This window comes from Miniopterus natalensis, chromosome 8 (genome assembly GCF_054644295.1).
Source record: "Miniopterus natalensis isolate mMinNat1 chromosome 8, mMinNat1.hap1, whole genome shotgun sequence".
NCBI classification, from domain to species: domain Eukaryota; kingdom Metazoa; phylum Chordata; class Mammalia; order Chiroptera; family Miniopteridae; genus Miniopterus; species Miniopterus natalensis.
The window spans coordinates 21,735,056-21,758,808 of NC_142088.1; the positions used below are offsets into that span (position 1 = coordinate 21,735,056).

Genomic DNA, 23,753 nt, shown 5'->3' on the forward strand with positions numbered 1-23,753 from the left:
CTTGGTCACTGATCCCACCAATTAACTTTCATCTATTACAGGGTCAGAAGCAGCATCAAAACCCCCACTGGTCAATTCTTTGGATTGCACGGAGAGCCGGCCAAATGTCCAGCTAGGTCAGCACAAATCACTATCATCATGTTCTATTTATCAACTTTACTACAAACAAATCATATAAGAGCTGTCATCTGAAAAGAGAATACCAATAATATACCCACTGGATCCTAAAACAGATGATAATATAAGGTAAATACATAAAATCTTTTTTAAATGCTAAATTGAACAAGTATTTTAAAATCCAAATCCATTTCTATTAATATTTATATTTTGAATTTCAAAATGCCACCACTAAATTTTGAGCTCCACTACTGAGACGGAGCGTGTATGAAAGACAACAATCACTATCCCTTTAACCTCTCAGCTTTATTAATCCATGTACTTTTACCTTTATGTAATTAACAGTTGTAACCTAAGGGGAAATATACCTTAAACATTATCTTCCAAAGAGAGACAAATCTGTTTCTTCTCTTTACTCACTGGTAATTTAGTGAAACAGAATCATTTGTTCACCCTTAATTTCTTTTCTGACCTTTAACTCTTTCCAGTAGTACGCTGGACAAGGCAACAGAATTACCACTTCGGTCCTTTAGTTGCCTCCCCTAGAGAATGTGAATTCCCTGAGATAGCATAGCTTCTTCCAATCCTTCTTCCCACCTGAAGTCCATTACAAAGTATAAACTGACACAGAATACAGTATTCATTAGCTCACAGAGCAGCTTTTCCTATTAACAGTGCTACGAAATTCTATAGACACTAGATGCATATCATCAATTCTTGATACAGTGCCAAGCCACAGGCCATAGAAGACTGACTACATTTGGTGGAAAATTGAGCAACTGAACCTTTGAATCTCTCCTTCCCCACTCAATATCAGAAAAGCACCCTACAAGTATGGACAACTGTATTTTTGTATAAATCTCTGACCCAAGACATATTCTTTTCCTACTAGCCATACTTTCAACTGCTTCTTTGGAGAAAAAAGCCTTGAACTGTGTCTGGTACATTCTGCAATACAAATATTCCCTACACGATAATAGTGCAGTATATATCTAATTAAGTAAAATCCCACAATACCATCCTTGATTAAACATGTGACCCTTACAAAATTTATGAACCTATACATTTTTAACATCTTTTTTAAAAAATTTAAACTAAGACTTGAGAATGCCTCCCCACATCTGATATTAAAAAGATGCCTGAAGAAACAGAGATGTAAGCAGGGGAAAAGAAAACCAGAGCATAGGAACAATTTAACATACTTCTTCTATTTCCACCTTTATCCCAAGTGAATTTAAATGGGAAGAAAAAAAAATGGAGGTAGAACCTGTGATTCAGAAGCAGCCAAACAACAGATGCTGAATTTGCAAACTGTGCGTTTTAACCTACTGTTTCAAGTAATTTTTTTTTTGCAAATAATTTTTAAATAAGGATTCTTGTTCTTTAAGCCACAGAATCTTTTGCTTCACCCAGGCGCAGCAGAATCTCATCTCACCCAATATCCTATACACACACACACACACACACACACACACGCACACGTCCCCCTCCCCCCCCCACCGCGGGCCCCTATGCCAAACCAACCATCACGGGAAAAATTTAACCATGAAGATCACTCCTAATGCTCTCTGAAAAATAGTCACAATTCTTTTTCCCACAGAAAAATTAATTACCTAGTCTAACGGGATGGGAACGGGGGAAGATTATCACGCAGCTTTGCATTCTCCATAGGGAGGAAAGCAGCAACTTCCAACAAGAGACAGCTGCTGGTCTACTGTACCCCCGATTGGAAGCTAAAACACAAGCAACCCCCCGCCCCCGCACGCACACGCGCACACACACACACAATCTCTTCAGGCATTCACATGAATAGAACACTGAGGCACTTCACTTTGCAGCAGCACAGCCCCTTTAAAAAAAAAAATCCTTCAGACCTTGGGGGAAAGGGGTGACCCATCAACCCCCCGACACCCCTACTACTATACAGGAGAGCATGATTCTGTCAAATAGAAAACGCCACTGTCCGCCGCCTCCGCCATCCAGAACACTGACTGGCACCGAGCGCGGGGGCGACCGAGGGCCAGAGAAGCGAAGAGGCGGGGACACCACACACCGCCTAATTCACGGTTTTTAAAAATGCTTTAAAGCTACAATTTCCTCCTCTCGGAGGATTCTCACCCATTCGCTAGCCCCTGCTCCCACCCTCCCCCACCCCCAATCGCGGGCCGAGCGGGGCAGCGTCCCCGCCGCCGCCTCGGCCCCGCGCGCCCTACGCCCCCAGGCGCGGCCCCCAGCCCGCGGGTCCCACGCGCCGCTCACCGCCGCGAGGCCGCGGGCGCCCAGGCCGGGAGATGCGTCTCACCTGGATGTAGTTGTTCTCGCAGTAATCGGCCACCCGTTCCAGATTCGTGTAGCTGTCGAAGAGGGCCCGGCGGCCCCCCGGGATTTCCTCCTCCAGCAGCATCTGCAGCTCCGCCATCTTCACATCCTCCTCCTCCTCCTCATAGAGACCGCAGAGGTAGCGGCGGCCGCAGCGCCAGGAAAACCCAGGAGGAGGAGAGGAGGAGCAGCGGCCACGGCGGCGGCAACTCCGGAGGAGCGAGAAACACCCGCCGCGAGCGACAGGGGAGGGGGCAGCAGGGACGGGGGCGGGGCGCCAGCCGCGAGCCGACGGACTCCGAGGACGGTCACCGCGGCGACTGCCCGCCGGGCGCGCGCACGCGCGCTCCCCTCCCTCCGCCCCCGAGCGCCTGAAAAAGATTCCCACCCTCGGCCGCGCCGCTCGCCCCTCCCCCACTTCCGGCGTCTCCTAGCGACGCCGGGAGTGGGGGCCGGGATGCGAGCAGGACTCCAGCGCCGGGTTAACCCTTGGGCCCCCGCAGAGTGAGCGGCTCGGGAAATCCCCCGGGTGGCCTTTGTTAGTCCGGCCGACGCCGTACGGGGTCCGGCAGGTCTTCCTGCCGGGGCCTCCCCGATCCCCCCCCCACTCCACACGCGCGATCCTCGGCCTGGGGTTGAATGCCGCGGTCATCGGCCTGAGGGGTATGTCAGCCCACAAAACTTCCTTGCAGCTTTAAGTGCCGCCTTTTCCTTTTTCTCTTCATCTTTGACCTCATCTTTCATTCTTTAGGACACAGAAGCACCTTCTAGTTTCCTAATCCCAAATTTCCAGCACTCCGGCTTTTTCGCACTTGCCATTAGAGCTGTTTTGCCAGTGCCCTGACCTCAGCCTTTTGTGGGAGCCCTCTCTGGCTCGCTTCCTCGCTGACCACCTTTTCTGTCATTTCTCTAGCTCTCTCCAGGTAGCTGTCTCTTTCTTCTTCCTAGATTTGTTGGGGGGCGGGGAGAAGGGCACCAGGTGTCATACCAGTGGTGTGAGACCCAACCTGGGTTCAGCGACCTGGGGTGCTTGAATCCAGCTAGCAGAGAATTTAGAGCCATAAGATAACATTTATTTATAAAATCACAGAGGGAGAAGAAATTCGTAAGAGAAATGGACTTAGAGGTTATAGAGGTAAAGGAAGGCCCCTTGGAGCTTGTGAAGAAGGTAAAGGTGACTCACTTGGGGGGGAGGGGAAAGCAGGGTCCTGCTCTCAGGAGGGAGACTGCGCTCCGCCCTGTCCTAAGGGCTTTAAGGGTGAAGAGTTTAGGGGCGGTCCCAGGGGAAGATCTCAATAGAATATTCAGCAGCTTTCCAGGTGTGTCCTTTCAGGGTCTAGGTCTCCACTGATTGATTGGTCTGTGTCAGGGCAGGGGTCATTATTGAATGCAGCTGGTCTGAAGGTCAGGACTAGCTTGTCTGGTTTTGCTGCTTTTCTGGGCCTGAAGCTGAAATACAACTGAGGCCTAGATGTTATCCTAGGGAAGAAAGGTCAGGGGGTCCAAACCCAGGACCAGTGACATGCTATGTGAGGAAAAGTCACCCTGGGACCTCGCCCCACCCTTCAACTGTCCTTTGCTAGGCACTGAGGACTTGCCACCCTGGTTACCTTCTGTACCTGGCCCACAGTCCTTACTCTGCTCATGCCTACCACAGATTCAGTGAAGTTTCGGAAGCAGTTTTGCTGGTACTAATTCCCTTCCTCACAGGGCTGTTACATGGATAAAATAAAAGCTTATGTGAAAGCACCTTAAAAAAGCGTTAAATGAATGCTACAAAAATTCAAGGTAAATCATTTCGATCTTGCAGTGCTGTTCTTATTCCCCTAATGCTGTTTTGTTTTTGTTTTTTCATAAACCTGACTATTCCACACAATGCAATCTTAAAAAACTAGAATCCCTGAAAACCAGTAAGATATCATAAAGTCTGTGACCTTTTTTGTACTGTGGAAAGTCAAGGTTGACTACATTTGTAGTTTAGAACAGGACCCATTATTTCAACTCTTGTTCTTGTTTTATGATCTCTTGGTTCCTCCTACAGTGATTCTCTGCCCTCCTTTTTTCCCAGAGGAGGAGGAAAGTATATTACACTTTCTCAAGAAATCATTTCAGTGCCTTACCACTAATTTCTGGAGCAATCTCTGATTGTAATTATACTGGCTTAATGATAAACATAATAGCAAATTGTTTGGAGTTTTCACTGTGGATCCCAAATAAAAAGACATTGAAAATGTTGGTCCAACCAGTTTTACTCATTTTTTAAAAAATATATCTTTATTTCAACAAGAGGAAAGGAGAGGGGGAGAGAGAGAAACATCAAGGATGAGTTATTGATCGAGCCCGCAACCTGGGCATGTGCCCTGACCACGACTAGAACCTGGGCTGCCTGGATCCTAGGTCGACGCTCAACCACAGAGCCACGCCCGGCCAGGCTCCAAACTACTTTAAACATCCTCTGTATTAGTGATTCTCAAACTTAAGTGTAATAAGCTTGTTTAAAAACAAAAGCTGCAGGGTCACTCTCCAGAGATTCACTGGAGATCAGTAGTGATGGAATGGGGTAGTAGCTACTTAAATGGCACATAAACTTGCTCCAGGGAATAAGACACTTATGAATAATTAAACGAGTAAAACATATTAGGTCAAACAAACTTTTCTTTTAGACTAAAGTTCAATGGGTCAAAAAGCTGCTGTTGAATTTGTAAGAAGCCCCCCAGATGAGTTAAACAGTAGGCTCTTCTCCCTTTACACTTTCACACCTAGCATTCTTTCAAATACTGCTTAGCAACTACCAAAATAAAAAAATCTCCCTGAGGGAAGATTCCTCATCTTAGGAATCACTGTGTTAGAACTCTAGAACTTTCTCTAATTAATTTGTGACAGCCTCTTTGTATCTTAGCTTCATTTGAAAAATCAAAGGGTCAAACTCAGGTCAATTGTTCTCAAACTTCAGTGTGGATTGGAGGGCTCACTAAAACAGATTGTTTTCTAAGGAGTGACCAGGTGATGCACATGAAACTGCCATTCTGGCTCTGAAGGTCCATGATTCCAATTTCTGGAATTTGGGAATCTCCCCTAAGAGAAACTTTAACAGTCATCGGAATCTAAGGACCCAGGGACATAGATGGACACTTCTACTGCCACCAAGATAATTTAAACAAAAAGGAAGGCAGCTACAAGATCTATAAAAGTACATGTACAGTGTGTATATGTATTACCTGAGTGGGATTGTAGGGCTTTTTGGTTTTGCTCTTCTTAATTTTCTAAATGACCAGGGATAATTTTTCTAAGAGTCCAGTAAGACTACTATCTCCCAAAATCAGAGAGAATACTTTTATTAATGCAGCCCAAGATGGCTTCTTTTTTTCAGGAATTTTATCATCAGCTTGATTCCAAGCATTAAAAACTCCTAGTTTTTTACATATTAACTCATACCAAGTACAGTTGATTTTTTTTAATGTAATGCAGTTCTTTATATTTACTTCCAATCAATTATACCTTGGCTTTGTCCCTAATTTAAATAAAAATGTTAAACAATTCAAGGCCAACAAGAGAGGCTGATGGCCAGTTGTTAAGAGCCACTATCAATATACCTTAAATTTGGCCAGTTGTTAATGTACCTTGACTCACACCTACCAAAGATTTCATCATTGTCACAGACTAGAGAGAAAGTGTCCAATTCTTCTGCTGAAATAAGGATGCAGTATATCTGTGGAATTCTGATGAATATCATCCTAGCAACTCTATCTTTAAATGAGGAAACTAAGGTAAAGTACAAAATACAATGCCTGATAGTATGGTCACTAAAGAAATAAATGTTGCTTAACTGAACTGTTTACATTGCATGTCACTCCAGACTTTCTCCTCAGATTCTTCCTGTGCACCATTGACATGCTGGTTACTAACACTGCTTGCATCATTAATTCTTTGCCCCCAAATTTTCAGTCAGTCAGTCTTTTAAATGACATCAACTTATCAGTTTTAGTACCTTAACATTAGAAGATGGTCAATTAGTATTTGTTACTGTATTTTCTCCTACCTTAAAAAATTTTATTAGAACAAATACATCTATGGCACCTAAATAATAATAGCAGCTGTTTGATATCCACGCAGTGGCAGTTCCTGGTTTCAGAATAAATGCTGGGAAACATTAAATAAGAAACTGTTAAATGTCTTTCTTCATGAAGATACTCTGGAATGTTTTGCTTTTTTATCTTGAGAATTTCAAAACTAGTTTTCTGGCTGCTATATGATTTTATCAGGCAATACCAAATTGGATATATATGAATATAATTTTATATATACATAAAATATATTTCAATGAATGAATATATGTGAATATATAGTTCCATGAAATTTTAAAGAATTCCTTTTTGTGCAATGATTAATATTTTCATAGTATTTACACACATTTCTGGGTTTTAGTCAGATTTAAGACAATCAGGAAATTTAAATATCAAGTACTTATAGTTTGAACATACTAAATTTTTGAAAAAAAAGTTCTGTATACGATCAAAAGATAAATGGCTGGAATCTAAGATTTACATTTTTAGGCAAGCTTTATCATCTTTGTACAATAAATATTTCGTGTTGTATAGTTGTACAAATACACATTTTAAGAAATAAGCTAATTTTCTGGTCTCTTTATTATGGAAATTACAAACATACAGTATGGACAATGGTATAATGAATACACAAAATGTTCATTAATTAGATGTAACAATAGCTTTTATTTGCCCCGCTGACGTGGCTTAGTGGTTGAATATCGACCTATGATCCAGGAGATCGAGGTTCAGTTGCCAGTCAGTCACATGCCCGGGTTTCAGGCTCAATCCCCAGCGGGGGGCGTGCAGGAGGCAACGATCAATAACTCCTCATCATCTCTCATCATTGATATATCTCTCTCTCCCTCTCCCTTCCTCTCTCTGAAATCAATAAAGACATATTTTTTAAAGAAACAACAGCTTCTATTTTACCTTATTTTCTCATATTATTCTTATGTTAAAGATTTTTCTTACTTTTTATTGACTTGAGAGTAAGGAGAGAAGACCGATTTGCTGTTCCACTTGTTTATGTACTCATTGGTGGATACGTGTACGTGCCCTGACCAGATATTAAACCCAGAACCTTGGCAGATCAGGACAACGCTCCAACCGAGTTACCCAGCCAGGGGGAAAGGCATATGTTTTTGAAGAATAAAAATTCAATTCTTTATGTTCCTACTAAAATTGGCTTTACATATTCCTCTCTGCAAAAAACACTGAATTTCTGAAATAAAGAATAAAACAGATAATAGTTTCCTCACGACAAATGACCAATCAGTTCACAAAAATTGAGTTTCTAAAATTAGCTATTTTTGTATTAAATTATGTTGAAGGTTTTATAAAACTTTAAGTCTCAAAATGTATTAACTGGCAAACTATACTGACCTTCACTTAATAGCATGAATTACTAAGAGTTTGAAATGTGCCAGTTTTTCTGATTGCACACTAATACCATTAGAATTTGCATGCTGAGTGTTAACTTACCTGCAGCGTGAATGATTTTCAAAGCTGCCAACTTTTTTTTTAAATAACAATCTGTTTCTTGTCAGTTTCAATGATATTGCAAAGAGGTTACACTTGCACAAGATTGCTAACTAAACACCACAGTGCACGGTAATAAGTTTCACTGGTGCAGTAAGTACAAAATTGGTAAGAATAAGGATATTCTTTGCTATGTTCATAAAATAGAATGAGAAGAGGTTAATAGAAAAAAAAAGATTCATGGTTTTCTTTGTCAAAGAAATTTTATGTAGTCTCTTAGAAAGAAAGGAGAACAGAATAATTTTGTATTTTAAAATCGCAGGGAACACTGAATTTAACTACACTTAAAAATGCAACAGTGGGATTTCTTCCTTCCTCCTCCACAGGAATTAACAATATATTTCTCACAGACCTCTGTTAGCAACTTCTATTATCTAAATGTCTACCCAGATGAATAAGTGAATGATTCATATTACTGAAATATTTCATAGGATTTTATTATGGTATTTCAGGGAAAAATACCATTTTATCTTCCAGCAGAAAAATCTTTGGCAATTAAGATTAAAATATAGCCCGGCCGGGCGTGGCTCAGCGGTTGAGCGTCGACCTAGAATCCAGGAGATCGGGGTTTGATTCCCGGTCGGGGCACATGCCCGGGTTGCGGGCTCAATCAATGACTCTCTCATCATTGATGTTTTCTATCTCTCTCCCTCTCCTTTCCTCTCTCTGAAATCAATAAAGATATATTTAAAAAATAAAATTAAAATACAGGAAAGTAATAGTTCCATCAGTGAAATGGGGTCTACCATGACATTATTAGTCTATTAGATGATCTCAGGGAGGCTGGGTAAGTTTTGGGGCTAAGATTTGATCCAGAATTTCTCAAATTTCCTAGCATCCTCCTATAAGTCCTCTGAATCTCAGAACAAATTCATGGTTCTACTTCTATCTAAAATTTCATCTTGGATTTGAAACTAGATCAGTCTCTGACCATGGAGAGAACAAGATGACATTTGGCTTGTTGGAATCACTGTGCTATAAGAATGGCCCAATTGCTTGATTTGCATTTTCCAAAATTATATAATTCCAACAGGGCACCATGCAGATAGAAATATACCACAGTGCCCAATTGTTGTGATTAAGCCCTGAATTGGGAAAGATGAAAACCTGAGAGAGACAGACATAAAATTTATACACACATTAAGAAGGGTTGTCATGGCAACTTTGCTCGAAGATATGTATTTTTGAACCAAAGTAAATTAAACATTCAAAATACATTTGCATCTCCCTCAAAGGTCCTGTATCAAGAATATATACATATTTAAATTCCTCAATTCCTTCTGAATCTATACCTTCTTGAAAGCTTAACAAAATTCTATAAATGTAACAGCAGCATAGACTTAACCACATATTTTCAAAAGGATATGAAAAAAATCCAAAGCGAAAGCCTAATAAAGTTACTACTCCCAGAAGTCGTAGGCTTCTCCCTCTAAATTTTTAGATTGTGAGCAGGCTATGCCATATAATCTTTACAAGATCCTTTTAAGCTCAAAAAATCAGTTATCTATTAGCTGATGATCTTGCCAACACAAGGGACAAATCATGAAAGTTGAACACACCAAGTGCTGCTGTATAATTAAACAATTCACACCAATGAATGTAATAAATATTGCTCTTTAACCAATTCTTAGCTTTATTTCTTCTCAGTCTGAAAGTTCTCCAATATTCCTATTTAGCATCAGTGTTAACAGTTTTCCTTGACATTGTTTAGTTCTCTTGCAGTAAAAATAACAAAAATAATGGTTTGACTCCTAACAGTTCCTTCTGCTTCTTCCCCCACTACAGCCTCTAACAGAAGCCTTTGTGTTCTTTGTCAACTACAAGTTACTTCCTTTTTGGCCACCAACCTAAAGGGGTCATTGAGCTGCCTCCAAACCCCAAACCCTGGACCTACAGAGCTCTCTGAGTGCTATTAAGCTTTGGGACATGAGGATTTTGGCTTCTCCCTCCTGGTGAAGCACAGGAGAAAACACCATAATGTCATGTCTGTTTTGTTCACTGCTATATCCCGTGCCCAGCATAAGATATGACTTGCACTAAGTGCTCAAAAAACAAAAACACACACACAACCTGCTGCTGGACTAAATAGGTCTCATTTCTTCAGATAGGAATGGAAGTCAGGACGGGAACAGGAAAGAGTCAGTAGAGCTAGAGGGCGCTGTGCCCTGGCAGAGACAACAGGTGGAGGTAAGGGAGCGAGAGAATATGGACTGGTTTGGTTCTAAGACTATGGTCATTCCTAGTCTAGAGAATCTCTGGACAATGTGCAGTTGAAGGAACCAGCTAGGACAGATGTTCCTTCAGATTCCTATTTGTCTCTAGATCATGTTAGACAAAATGGGTTCTATTCCCTAGAACAGCGAGTTTCAAACTTTTTCATTTCATGGCACATACATAAACTAAGTACTAAAATTCTGCAGCACACCAAAACTATATTTTTTTGCCTATCTGACAAAAAGATAGGTATAATTTTGATTCATTCCCACCAGGTGGCTATTGTTTTGGCTATTGCCATTTTTTCATTTGGCAATCTAAGGGAAAAGAGGTCAGTGCCCCTAACTAGTTAGGTATTGCACATTTTAAAAATTCTTGGGACACACTTGTCGGAAATCGCTGCTCTAGAACACTACTTCCACGAAACACTGGTTTTATAGGGTAATAGCTATGCCTAGAAAAAGGAGTACCTTCATCAAATACACTTGGAACACTAAGTGTTAAACCAAGTTAAAATAGGTTTCTTTACACTAGAACTTCTAGCACTACAAATATATTAATATGTATTATATATATCTGAAAAAGAACTTAGTATGGAGAATCTGAGTATGAATGAATATGACCAGGAATCTCTTTCCCAGGCTGTCTCACAGGATAGTGTTCGATGAGACACACTGGGAAATAATGCTCTCACAGGAGCCGGGTGAAGGGGGATAATAGAGGAAAAATGAGGGACATCTGTAATACTCTCAACAATAAAGATAAATTGATCCTTAACATTTCCTGGTTTAATGACGATAATGATGATATAGAAGAAACAAAGAAGTACTTGCTTACCAATTATTTGGGTTGATATTTTATGTAACTACAATCTATTATAAACCCATGTTCACACCTAATACAGGGATCACTGAATGGTGTCCACAACAACATCTTAAATACTTCCAGTAATGAGGTACTTAGCATATCACAAAGTACTATTAGCATTAGAGATGGTTTGGCTATCTGGAAATCGTTCAACTATTTAGTAATTCCAATTATTTCCCCTGGCTGGATAGCTCAGTTGATTAGAGTGTCGTCCCACTATGCCAAGATTGTGGGTTGGATCTCTGGTCAGGGTACATACAAGAATCAACCAAAGAATGCATAAATAAGTGAAACAACAAATTGATGTTTCTAGTGCTCTCAAATCAATAATTTTTTTTTTAATTTAGTCTACATTCACAGAAAACCTCAATGAAGATTTCATTCATTTATTCAAAAATATTGTCCTTTTGGAGATAGGCACTTTACAATCTATGATACATAGTTACAATGGTGAAGTAGCACAGTTTCATTCACTATCACTTGTTAAAAATAAAACATGAATTTGTAAGTATTTTAGATGTAAATAAATGTCATTTCAAAATTACTCAACTGGATATATTTGTGACTTATTTGCTCATGGCATTTTATCACATGTTCTAACAAGATCCATTCCCAATCTCTAGAAAGACAGCAGCCAAACTATAAACCGACTAACTGGGAAGTGCTACTGGAAGAAGGAATGTGATTTTCTGCCTTTTGTTTATTGCCTAGATGTTTCACAAAATGACTCCCAACTCAAATTTTACAATTATCCATTCATAAAACTCTATAAATCAAACAAGTTGATTTCTATCTTAAAAGTCTATTCACCCCCCTAAAAAAAATCTATTCCCTGAAGCCCTTGCAAAAAAGTAACAAAGGAAAATATTTAAAATTCATTAAGTGAAAAGTAAACTATATTGTTATCATTGCAATAGGTAAAAATATGTATGTGTAAACTGGAAAAAATTTAAACAGTTGTATAGTTGGTTGAGTTGGCAGCATTAGTTTACTTTTTAATGATTAAAAAAACTTTTTTAAATATATTTTTATTGATATCAGAAAGAGGAAGGGAGAGAGACAGAAACATCAATGATGAGAGAGTCACTGATCGGCTGCCTCCTGCACGCCCTGACTGGGAATTGAGCCCACAACCCGGGCATGTGCCCTGACCAGGAATCAAACTGCGATCTCCTGAATCATAGGTCAATGCTCAACTGCTGAGCCACGCCTGGCCGGGCTTAAAGATTTATTTTAATATTGTTGTTACAGTACTCTTTTAACCATTTTCTTTTTTTAAAAAAATTTTTTTATTCATTTATTGACCAGAGAGAGAGAGAGAGAGAAGAAGGGAGAAGGGAGGGGGAGAAAGAATTAGAAACATCACTTTGTTGTTCCAGCCATCCATGCACTCATTGGCTGATTCTTGTATGTGCCCTTGGGTGGTGTTCGAACCCACACCCCAGCATATTGGGATGATGCTTTAACCTACTAAGCTACCCCACCAGGGCTTAATAATTTTCTTTAGCTATTATGAATACTACATCATTTGAAACTACTGCTTGATTCCCTTTTAAATAAGAACAAATATACCAATAAACCCCATGTGAAGATATTAAGATACTGTTTCTTAGCTAGTATTTACCTATCTTCATTTACAGTATTTCTTCTAGCAGGAATGAAAAAACTAGTTTAGTTTGTCACTGAACCTACTGTTATGCCCTAAGGATTAAATGAGATAGGTATATAAAGTATTTGGTTCTAACAAATGCCCTTCCAGTCCTATTCTCCTTTCAGCTTAATTATTACTGCAAGTTTCAGTCTCACTCCTTTTTATCACTACAGGTCACTCACAACGGTTCAAAGCAACATTGTATTAAGCCTTTTTGGCTGTGCTGATTTCCTCTGACTTCTGTTGTAACAGTAACTGCTTTGTTGTCATGCCCTCCCTTCTAACGCCTCCCCTTCTCCCTCAGCCATTGGTCTTAGTAACAGGAAACAGGCAGAGAACTGGCTAAGAAGAAAAATAAGGCCACTGGTATCAATTCGCTGACATTATAAAAACCTGCCCTTCAAATAGTGTCCACTTCTCACAGCTACTAAACTCCTGGATGCTGCTACTGGTCATGTCCTCAGTTTGACACACGGTAGAATTGTGTTTTTAAGCAGTTTTCAATATGTCAACATAATCACATGTGAAAAAAATTATAGGTTAACAATGTTTTTTTATGGATCTGGATAAAAAATAAAGATGTTTTCAGAGGAGAATCTTAATCTGTTTGCCCCAGAGTACAAAAACAATAACAAAGATTCTTAAGATTTCCTCTTAAAAGTTGAAATGCCATCTCATTTGAACTTAATTATACTGAAGATTTTCCTTAGGATAATAATTTCATTTTTTTTTGTTCTATGAACAACTGTTCATTTTACATTGTCCTATGACTTTAGCAACTTAGATATACAAATATATAACTGCATTGTTAGAATGAAGACGTAAGGATATTTTTTAAGTTGAAAAGAATAAAAAGAATATCCGAGAAGGGAAAAAGAAAAGAATGCCAAAAATCTGTGCTTACATTCTGTGCAAGAAGACAACTGATGTCCCAGCTGTAGAAAATGCTACTGTTCTCAATATACTAAACGAAGAGAATGCCATATATGTCTGTAAAAATACGTGGATAAAAAGCTTAACACTGGCTATCTTTAAGTGATGGGAATATCACTGACTGAGTCTGCTATTTTTGTGTTTCTGTATGTTTTAGATTTTTCTACAATGAACCTATATAATTTTCATAAATTAAAAAACAGAACATTTTGTTTTTAAAATAGAAACTATTTTAAGGTAAAGAAAACAAATACATTTTGACATAGGGATTATAAATAAAATAGAACCTATTTATTAAAAAAATAAATAAAACTGCACATTTGTGGGCCAAATAAACACCATGTGAGTTTCTCATTTTTCCCAAACACATGCACAGAACTAATTCTGCCTTGCATTTTATGAGCACAAAGTGTGGAAGAGCCTTTTCATTCCATAAAAATGTGTTGTACTGATGTTTTTAAAGATAAACTTCTGAACTATCAAAAAGAATGCAGATCACAGTGAACCAATAGTTTTTTAAAAACCCAAAAAGCTACAAAACTTAAGTAAGGGTTCTGCTAGAGTTATGCTACAAGCCCTCGGTGACACTGTAGCTACTAAAATCTCAGTCATTTGATAAATACAAAAGACCAAGAACAACAGTGAATGACAACTTATTTTATACATGATTAACAGTGTTTTAAATTTTTTAATTTTTTTGAAGATGATTTTTTAAATGTTTTAAGTTAGTCATGTAACTATGAATAAAATATGCTTAGTTAGCTGACTCTTCTGGCCTCTATTTTCCTTGATTCCAATCATTATTAGTAATTATACAGTGCCTCATTTATTGGCAATATGCCAACTCCCTGACCCTGGCTCAATTGCTGTTTTTGCTGTGATCACTGCTGATTGGTCTCACTTTAAAATTCCACTTACCTCATCTGATTTTACTGACACTTGGTTTACATTTTGATTGCCCACTCTTACCTTTTACTGCCAGTTTCCAAACCAATTAAAGTACCTGGACAACAAAGGGAGATGTGCTAACTACACAAAACCATAGAAAATGATAGGTGGGGTGGGAATAAATTTAACAAATTATTTTGAAATATATCTTTTTAGAAACAACATGATGCTAGGAACTATGAATACATTTGATTTAAAGTTTTAAAATTTAAATTATTCTGTATGTTAAATATTTTGTCAGAAATAGAGCCTGCATCTAATTAAATTCTAAGTTAACCACCCATAACTAGGTCTAAATGTTAGCTACTTAACCATAAACACAGCATAAAATAATAATTACCAACTAAAGTACATTCTTGAAACTAAATTTACAAACGAAATTCAGAAGTGTAAAAAATAAGCTCACCTGCAACATTTTTCATTTTTCTTCCTTTCCTCTCTATCTGCACTTGGCATATTTCCTTCAGTTATTGTCTTTGAAAGATGTGTTTAAAAAAAGTCTTTAAGAACAGCATAACCAAAAAAAGTGGACTGAAATACAATACTATCAATAAAAAAGTATTCAACATAAAACTTATCAGCACTAAAGTGTAAGTGTTAAAATGTTAATGTTTTTGAAATAGCACCAATATTTCTTTACTTACTAGTGAGAATGACCATTTCTAAAAGTTTATTAGCTATTCCCTCCTGTAAAAGCTGCTATTCATATCTTTTATCTGTTTATCACTTGTATGTTTTCTTACCAATCTGAATGAACACTTTATAAGTTATTATCCATTTCTGTCATACATTTTGCAATTATTTTAGCCTATCTTTGTTTTCTTTTTAATTTGGTTTTGGTTTTTGATTAATGCTCTCTCATTTCTTAATCATAAATTCATTATGTTAAGTATATGACATAAGTAAATTTAGAAATTGTTTTTTCCACAAATGAGAATTAGTGGAGTAATTTAGTGTTAAGGAGAATTCCAGCAAAACAGAAGGAAAACAAGCCTTAATTTTCGTTTGTCACTTAGACAGGACACATGAAAACACCATTGTATTACTTCCCAAATGATCAGAACACTCAAAATGATGAGACTTGTGTAAGTCATGAAATGAACACTATCGTCTGGGGAGGCATAAAAGTAGCAAATGAGTAATGAAGCATAATAACAATGATTAAACACAAATTAATTTATGCTCAGACAATAAAAATATTAATCCAAGAAATAAAATTATGAGAAATCCTCTCTTCCCCCTTTAAGGTGATTTATTGGAACTATGGAAAAAGAATAGGCTTATATTTCTCTTTTATGAATATTCAGAAAACAGGATTCTCCAAATGCTGCAAAATAATTTCTCTTTTCAAGAATATTAACTTTAGAGATTAAACTAAGAAGAGTATATACAAATAATGGCATAGACAGTGATGACAAAAATTAAAAATAGAAAACTTACCATTAATATTATCACTATATTGATGGAGTAAGTCTAAATATATATCATCCATTAAGAAAATCTAATATACAAAAATACAAATTTACTAAATAAAGTACTTATATGTGTTTATATTATACAATGTTACTTGCTTTGTAAAATGATTCAATATAAATTTTCTAAATGGCCACTTTCCTCAACAAAGTTAAATGTATAAAACTTTAATATCTCTTTGAAACAGTGATCCACGCTTCTTCCTTAGAGGATGTTACCAGTTCATATTTAGTTTCAATAACTTGTCCCTCCACAGGAAGTAGGTGCAGTCTCCTCACCAATACACTCAGAAGTACTGTGGTCACCATATATGCAAACCTAGTCAGGAAGAAAGTTGATTAGTTACTAAAGATTAAAAATTACACTTTAATTAAATTACACTTTAATTATATAGATTGCTCATTCTCATCAACAGTGATCATCAACTTTATTAGTATAAAGTCTGAAACCTTTCCTTTCACTTTATCATCTCACCTCAACTCTGGGCATTCCTGTGTGCCTGAGAATCCAAGCATGGAGAAAGTTTTCATTATTGACTCATCATCAAACCGGTCTGGGTCAAACCTAAAAAGGAGATTGGCATTTTTTTAAAAAGTCATGCCAGTATATTTAATTAAAAGAAAAAAGAAAGTTTGGGGCTAATCACAATAGAACTCCATTGGCCTTTTACATATTTACACTGTAAGAACACAGGTGTGTAATAAAATTTAAAAACTACTGAAAATAGAAAATGTTATCACATTATATTTAAATTTCACCTATTATTATGTTCCTAAATTATTCAACATATATATTTCATCTCTTTCTGCTTATTTTGTTATTCTAAACGATAGATGTAGAATACATTTCTCTGGAACCAACAATGAATAAAATTTTAATACAAGTTTACAAGTTTAATACAAGTTTAATACAAGTTTACAAGTATTCTTATATGAGATATAAGAATAAGTCATATAAAATCACATAATAAATACTTAAATTTGAGAGTGTTCAAAATATCTGTGACCAATATGCAAGGTATTCTACATTGCCTCATCAATTAAATTTATTTCTTAAAATTGGAGACATCATACTTAAACTTATATTCATCAATTATATTACACCAAGACTTACTAATAAGTAAAGGAAATGAAGAAGCTAAGGTTTTTTTTTTACTTGTACAGAATTTCACCCTGTAAAAAACTGCAGAAAATGGATATATTAAAACAAAACAAATAAACCACCCATTATGGAGCATAAAATTTCGTCTCAAAAACAAGTATTTCTTTGAAAAGATCAACAAAATTGATAAACATTTAACCAGAATCAACAAGAAGAGAGAAGACCCTAATAAATAAAATAAAAAATGAAAGAGAAATAACAACTGACACCACAGAAATACAAAGGATTATAAGACAATATTATGAACAATTGTATGCCAACAAATTGGGCAATCTGGAAGAAATGGATAAATTTCTAGAAACATAAACCTTCTAAGACTGAATCAAGAAGAAACGAAACCTGAATAGACTGATTACAATAAACAAAATAGAAGCAGTAATCAAAAACCTCCCAAGAAACAAAAGTCCTAGACAGGATGGCTTTACTGGTGAATTTTACCAAACATTTAAAGAACTAACACCTATCCTCAAACTATTCCAAAAAATTCAAGATGAGGGAAGACTCCCAAGCTCATTTTACGAGGCCAGCGTTACCCTAATTCCAAAATCAGATAAAGATACTACAAAGAAAAAAAGTATATGCCAATATCCCTAATGAACAAAGATGCTAAAATCCTCAACAAAGTATTAGCATACCGAATTCAGCAATACATGAAAAAGATCATACACCATGATCAAGCGGGATTTATTCCTGGAATGCATAACTGGTTAAATATCCACAAATGAATTAATGTGATGCACCACATAAACAAAATGAGTGGTAAAAACCATATCATCATGTACAGGTGGGTGGCTCAGCTGATTGGAGCATTGTCCCATACACCAAAAGGTTGTGGGTTCAATTACTGGTCAGGGCACATACCGAGGTTGTGGGTTCAGTCTCCATTTGGGGTGTGTCCAAGAGGGAGGCAACTGATTGATGTTTCTCTCTCATATCGATGTTTCTCTCTCCCTTCCTCTCTCTCTAAAATCAATAAAAAACATATACTGGGGTGAGGCTTTAAAAAAAAAATTCATATCATATCAACAGATGCAGAAAAAGCATTTAACAAAATCCAGCACCCATTTAGGACAAAAACTCTCAGCAAAGTGGGAATAGAGGAAACACTCCTCAACATGATAAAGGACATACATGACAAATCCACAGCCAACATCATACTCAACAGGGATCTAAAAGCATTTCCCTTAACATCAGGAACAAAACAAGACAGGGATGTCCACTTTCACCACTCTTATTCAACATAGTGCTGGAAGTCCTAGCCACAGCAATAAGACAAGAACAGGAAATAAAAGGCATTCAAATTGGAAAGGAAGAAGTAACCTGTCATTATTTACAGATGACATGATACTGTATATAGAGAACCCTAAAGATTCCACCAAAAAACTACTAGAACTGATAAATGAATTCATTAAAATAGCAGGATAGAAAATAAATATTTAGAAATCAGTTGCTTTTTATACACCAATAATAAACTATCAGAAAGAGAAATTAAAAAGCAATCCCATTTACAACTGCATTCAAAAATACCTAGGAATAAATTTAACCAAGGAGGTAAAAGACCTGTACTCAGAAAATTATAAGACATTGAAAAAAAACTACGGAAGATACAAATAAGTGGAAGCATATATTGTGCCCATGAATAGGAAGAATAAAAATTATTATTATTATTATTATTATTATTATTGATCTTAGAGGAAGTAAAAAGAGAGAGGGGGAGACAGAAACATTGATGTGAGAGAGAAACATCAATCAGTTGCCTCCTGCGTGTGCCCCAACAGGGGATCAAACCCAAAACCTGGGTATGTGCCCTGACCGGGACTCGAACCTGCCACCTTTTGGTATATGGGACAATGCTCCAACCAACTGAACCACAATGGCCAGGGCAGAATAAACATTATTAAAATGTCCATACTACCCAAAGTTATCTATACATTAAACAGAATTTCTATCAAAATACCAATGTTGTTTTTCATAGAACTTGTAACAAATGATCCAAAAATTTATATTGAAACACAAAAGACCCCAAATAACCACAGCAATCATGAGAAAGAAAATTAAGGTGGAGGTATCATACTACCTGATATCTAACTACAGTACAAATATTCAAAACAGCATGGTACTGGCATGAAAACAGGTATATAGCTCAATGGAACAGAATAGAGAGCCCAGATATAAACCCACACCTATTTGGTGAATTAATATCTGACAAAGGAGGCAAGAGCATCCAATGGGGTAAAGAGCCTATTCAATAAATGGTGTTGGGAAAACTGGACAGATACATGCAAAAAAATGAAGCTACACCACCTTCTTTAACCACATACAAGAATAAATTCAAAATGGATTAAAGACTTAAATGTAAGGCTCAAAACCATAAAACTCCTAGAAGAAAACATAGACAGTAAAGTATCTGACATTTCTCTTAACAATATTTTTTCTGATATATCTCCTTGGGCAAGGGAAACAAAAGAAAAAACAAGCAAATGGGGGACTACATCAAACTAAAAAGGTCTTGTACAAACCAACAGAACAAAAAGACAATGTACTAAATGGGAGAATATATTCGCCAATGATACATCTGAGAAGGGGTTAATATCCAAAATTTATAAAGAACTCATAAAACTCAACACCAAAAAAAAAAATCCAATTTAAAAATTGGCAGAGGACCTTATTAGACACTTCTCCAAAGAGTACATACAAATGGCCAACAGACATATCAAAAGAGGCTCAACATCACCAATCATCAGAGAACTGATAATTGTTTGGTATTTTTAATATTTTCTGTCTTTGTTGAAATCCTCACTTTGTTCATGCATTGCTCTCCTGGCCTCTGTGAGCATCATTATGACTTATATTGAATTCTCTATTGTGTCAATCACTTATATCCATTTCCTTAAGATCAGTTTCTGCAGATTTATCTTGCTCTATTGTTTGGAACATATTCCTTTGTTTTTCATTTCCATGACCCTCTGTGTTGATTTCTTCTCTTTAGATAACGATCTCTTCCAGTCTTGACAGCAGTCTTGTGTAGGAGATAAACCCCATTAATTAGCACAGCCTGAGCTCCTGATTGCCCTTCACACTTTTGTGATTATGCAAGTTGCTGTCTTTGTTTTTAGTGGCTCCTAATAGTTGAAGGTGTGCCAGATCCTGGGTCTAAAAGGAAAAGGTGACAGTCAGCACCTACATGCAGCCTGATTCTGGACTGTCAAGCAGCAGCTGAGAAAATATGCAGTCAAACTGCTTCCAAGGAGAAATTGGGAGACAGGAACTTTTGTCTGTTCTCTGTGTGGAACCTAGGGGTACAGCAATGGGGACCCTCCTGTACCCATTTAAAAACTGTTTCTTTGTTTTCTATAGTCTTGTGGGACTCATGACTATCACAGCTAGACGATGGAGGCCCCCTCGGGTGGCAGCCATAAAAGCTGGACTGCTAGAAGTGCGACAAGCTCCTTCCTGGGAGATACTGACAAGTTGGCATTATTGTTGGAGCAAGAAGGCAGCAGAAGTGCCCACCTGCTATTTCAAGCTGGGGGAAGATCACAGTCAGCACCTAGATGTGTAGTAATTAGAGGCGAGACCCTCAGCCAGCAGCTTGTAAGGTATGTAGTCTAATCTCTTCCAGAGAAAGCCTGGGAGATGGCCATTTCGCCTGTTTGTTCCCTCTGCATGAACCTTGGGGGCGAAACTCAGCAAGTACCTGCATGCCCATTAACAACTGCTGCTTTGTTTGCTGTAGAACTGTGGGACTCATGAACACAAACCCCGGTAGATATCAGAGCCAGGTGATTTGGGGAATGACCCTCAGATGGCAGCTATGAACTGTATGTGAGCACAAAGGAGATGCTGGCGACTTAGTTTTACTTACTGCTGGAGTGGGCCAGAGGAAGAAGGTGCCCACTGGCTCCTTCAGGCTTGGGGGAAGATCACCGCCAGTAACTAGATGTATGCTAATTAGAAGCTGGACTCTCAGGCAGCAGCCTGTAAAGTATGCAGTCAGCCTCCTTCCAGGGAAAGACTGGGAGATGGACGTCTGCCTTTGCCCTCTACACTAAGCCCTGAAGTAACAGTGGTTAAATGCTTGTGCTCTCATGGAGCTCCCAGGTGGTGACAGCCAGTGGGAAGGGGGCTGGAGGCTGGGTGGAGGAGGGCAAGGGGGGGAAATGGGAACATCTGTAATAATGCCAACAATAAAAATAAAACAAATAAATAAATAAATAGTGGTTAAAAAAAAAAACACAAAAAAACCCTGCTTGCCTGTTTGCTACAGTCCTGTGGGACATATGAACACAAGCCCTGATGGCTTTCAGAGCCAGGTCTTTGGGAGCCCATCTCTCATAGGTGGGAGTCTTCCAAGTTGAGGCACTAAATGTATGGTCCAAACCCTTTCCCTCAGACAAAAGCTGGGAGTTGGGGGTTCCCTCCTAATTGTATGGCTCTGTGCTGGGGTGGGACTTAGCAAGAGTGTGTCTCAGCCTGTCCTACTTGTTTCATTGTGGGTATTTTCTCATTTGCCCAGTGTGTAGAAGTCACTCAGTTTCTGGACTTCTCTGAGAAGGAATTGCTCATGTATAGCTGCACATTCAGTATATCTGGGGAAGAGGGAAATTCAGGAGCCTGCTATGTCACCATCTTGTCCCAGTCCATACTGGGGTTTTTGATGTTTACCTTCATTCTTTTCAAATGAGAATTTTATTTTAGTTTGGTTTTTTAAGTTGATAATATTTCATCATTTGGTATAGTGTAATACTGACATTATTATCCATTTAAATCATAGAATTTGACCCAGGGTTTCTTGCTCTGAAACACTGCCAATATTGTAACAGTAATAATGCACATCTATGCATTTTTGTAAATAAAGCACAGCCAGACATTTTTCTGTAGGGAGAATAAGTTAAAGTCAGTTACTCAAAAAGAAAACGTATAAAAAGCACAACAAAATTATCACCACATACCTATTAGAACTAAAATTAAAAAGTGACAATAGTTAATGCTATTGAGGCTGCAGAGAAATTGGACCTCTCAAACACAACTGGTGAGAATCTCTGAAGAACAGCCTAGCAGTTTCCACACAATTCAGCAATTATATTCTTGGGCATTTATCCCAAAGAAATGAAATCCTATGTTCACAAAAAAGCCTATACACAAATGATCATAGAAACTTCATTCATAATAGCAAAATACTAGAAACAACCCAAATGTCCTTCAGTGGGTGAAAGGTTGAACAAACTCTGGTAGAGCCATACAGGAGAAAACTACTCAGCCATAAAGAGAGATGCAACATCCACACTGACCTCAAGAACATTAAGTTTAGTAAAAAAAAGTCAATCTCTTCATTCTCCTCTGTGTGACAAATATATTTAAACTGTAATTAATTAATTGTCTCCACAAGGTCTATCTCAGTCCTCTGTACATTTTCATTAGTGTGAACTGTCTCTCAAGAATCATCTCAAGGTGCTGAAAAGAAAGAATCTCTGGACTTTCCAAAAGAGATGGGTAAGGAGGTGCCCAACTTCAGAAAGCTTTTCCTTAGCATACAACATCACTACTGACATCTCCTAAATTTGATTACATTTGATCCATAAAAATGATTTCTACATTTTAGCATATATTCCTTTCACTATTTTTCAATTTGCATCCTATATTTTCTGATCCACCAATGCATAGCTTTAGTTTTGCTATAAAAGCCACTTGGAATATAAAATTTACTTATATTTTTACTTATAGCATATTTTGAAGGATTGCTATTTCACTTAATAGCTTTCCTTTAATATCATTATAATATTAAAAACTAAAATAATAGGAACACTTAATATGTCCCACCCTTATCCTCCAGAAGAAGGTTTCCTAGGACTTCAACCATGCCACCAGCCCTGCCCCACTGCTTTTCACACAGCTCTTTTACCCTTAACCAACTCAATATATAACCTTCTTCCAGGACAGTAAATCCTAATCCATTTCCTTAAGATTTTACTGGATGCCTATCTAGGAGGCAAACAAAAGCAACTCTGTTCTTCATCTTCTCCCTCCCTCGCCATTCTCACACATAGCACTTATACATACAAAACCAATTTTCTGAATTTTACTAAAGCACTTAATAATTGAGACCACTTAACCAAAAAATGAATTCCAGCCTGGCCGGGCGTGGCTCAGCGGTTGAGCATAGACCTAGGATCCAGGCGATCAGGGTTCGACTCCCGGTCAGGGCACATGCCCAGGTTGTGGGCTTGATCAATGACTCTCTCATCATTGATGTTTCTCTCTCTCTCTCCCTCGTCTTTCCTCTCTCTGAAATCAATAAAGATATATTTTTAAAAAAATAATAAGAATTCCAAAATTCCACTGAAATTAAAGGATAGTTGTAGAGATCAAGTAATTAAATAGATCTTGGGATAGAAGTGGTAATAGGAGAGACAAAAGAGTAGCAGACAACAGATTCATGAAAGAAAACGTAGTAAGCAGAAGATATAAATGAATCATTGTCACAT

At 37.7% G+C, this 23,753-nt stretch overlaps 2 protein-coding genes across 30 annotated transcripts in view; both read right to left on the reverse strand.

The window, feature by feature from the left end:
• ABI2 (abl interactor 2) overlaps positions 1 to 2,748 on the reverse strand; it is a 70,314-nt gene extending 67,566 nt beyond the window's left edge. For 19 of the 27 annotated variants that reach the window (XM_087819651.1, XM_087819648.1, XM_087819658.1 and 16 more), the window contains exon 1: positions 2,420 to 2,748. In XM_087819651.1, the coding sequence (XP_087675777.1) occupies positions 2,420 to 2,536 (117 nt within the window). In that variant the 5' untranslated portion in view covers positions 2,537 to 2,748. The remainder of the gene's footprint in view (positions 1 to 2,419) is intronic. The other 8 variants (XM_087819659.1, XM_087819657.1, XM_087819656.1 and 5 more) reach the window with 5 other exon arrangements.
• Positions 2,749 to 16,134: 13,386 nt separating this feature from the next.
• Positions 16,135 to 23,753, reverse strand: part of CYP20A1 (cytochrome P450 family 20 subfamily A member 1) — a 34,789-nt gene continuing 27,170 nt past the window's right edge. For all 3 annotated transcript variants that reach the window (XM_016208886.2, XM_016208885.2, XM_087819661.1), the window contains 2 exons: positions 16,582 to 16,671; positions 16,135 to 16,425 (listed from right to left, as the gene is read on the reverse strand). In XM_016208886.2, the coding sequence (XP_016064372.1) occupies positions 16,275 to 16,425; positions 16,582 to 16,671 (241 nt within the window). In that variant the 3' untranslated portion in view covers positions 16,135 to 16,274. The remainder of the gene's footprint in view (positions 16,426 to 16,581; positions 16,672 to 23,753) is intronic.